This window comes from Nanorana parkeri, unplaced genomic scaffold, assembly GCF_000935625.1.
Source record: "Nanorana parkeri isolate BGI_ZX_2015 unplaced genomic scaffold, ASM93562v1 scaffold911, whole genome shotgun sequence".
Taxonomy (NCBI): Eukaryota; Metazoa; Chordata; class Amphibia; order Anura; family Dicroglossidae; genus Nanorana; species Nanorana parkeri.
Window position 1 is genome coordinate 313,882 of NW_017307179.1, and position 1,158 is coordinate 315,039.

Here is a 1,158-nt window from a genome sequence, read left to right on the forward strand (position 1 = left end):
TGTCTGTATTATGAGTGCAGTGCATTGTGGGGGGGTCGGTAGATTGCTCAGGTGGGGGGGTCTGTCTGTATTATGAGTGCAGTGCATTGTGGGGGGGTCAGTAGATTGCTCAGGTGGGGGGTCTGTCTGTATTATGAGTGCAGTGCATTGTGGGGGGGTCGGTAGATTGCTCAGGTGGGGGGTCTGTCTGTATTATGTTGATCATATTCTGAGCTGCACTCTCCTTCGTTAGCCAGGCGGAGGCGCAGGCGGTGGACGAGGAGCTCTTCAATGAGTACAGGTTCAGTGTAGATCAGTTGATGGAATTGGCCGGACTGAGCTGCGCCACCGCAATCGCCAAGGTAACCCTACAAGACGGTGACAACACGGCTCTGAGACCCCACTGCATGTCTCCTCATATCACACAAATCCCATCATCCCCCAGCCACTGGGAGTCATGCCCGGGGCTGTCAGTCTATCAGGAAGTGCTCTGATATCGGGAGCGCCTGGGCACCGGAAGTGCTCTGATATCGGGAGCGCCTGGGCACCGGAAGTGCTCTGATATTGGGAGCGCCCGGGCGCAGGAAGTGCTCTTATATTGGGAGCGCCCGGGCGCAGGAAGTGCTCTGATATCAGTAGCGCCTGGGCACAGGAAGTGCTCTGATATTGGGAGTGCCTAGGCACAGGAAGTTAACTAATATCAGGACACAGGAAGTCCTCTGATATCAGGAGCGCCCAGGCGCAGGAAGTGCTCTGATATCAGGAGCGCCCAGGCGCAGGAAGTGCTCTGATATCAGGAGCGCCCAGGTGCAGGAAGTGCTCTGATATCGGGACGCAGGAGGTGCTCCGATGTCAGCAGCGCCCGGCCCTAGCACAATATAATCAGGAGCGCCCAGGCGCAGGAAGTGCTCTGATATCAGGAGCGCCCAGGTGCAGGAAGTGCTCTGATATCGGGACGCAGGAGGTGCTCCGATGTCAGCAGCGCCCGGCCCTAGCACAATATACAACGTATCACATTCGGCTCTCAGAGAAGACCGACCCTTCATATTATGATGTGTCTGATCCAATCCCCGGCTCTCTCTCTCCCCCCAGGCGTACCCGGCGAGCTCCTTCACCTCCGACCTGCCCTCGGTGCTGGTGGTGTGCGGCCCCGGCAACAATGGAGGAGACGGCCTGGAT

At 57.8% G+C, this 1,158-nt stretch overlaps 1 protein-coding gene across 1 annotated transcript in view; it reads left to right on the plus strand.

Moving 5' to 3' along the window:
• Nucleotides 1-1,158, plus strand: part of LOC108794909 (NAD(P)H-hydrate epimerase-like) — an 11,746-nt gene that overhangs the window by 8,518 nt on the left and 2,070 nt on the right. The window contains exons 4-5 of the mRNA XM_018566051.1: nt 214-341; nt 1,072-1,150. Coding sequence (XP_018421553.1) covers nt 214-341; nt 1,072-1,150 — 207 coding nt within the window. The remainder of the gene's footprint in view (nt 1-213; nt 342-1,071; nt 1,151-1,158) is intronic.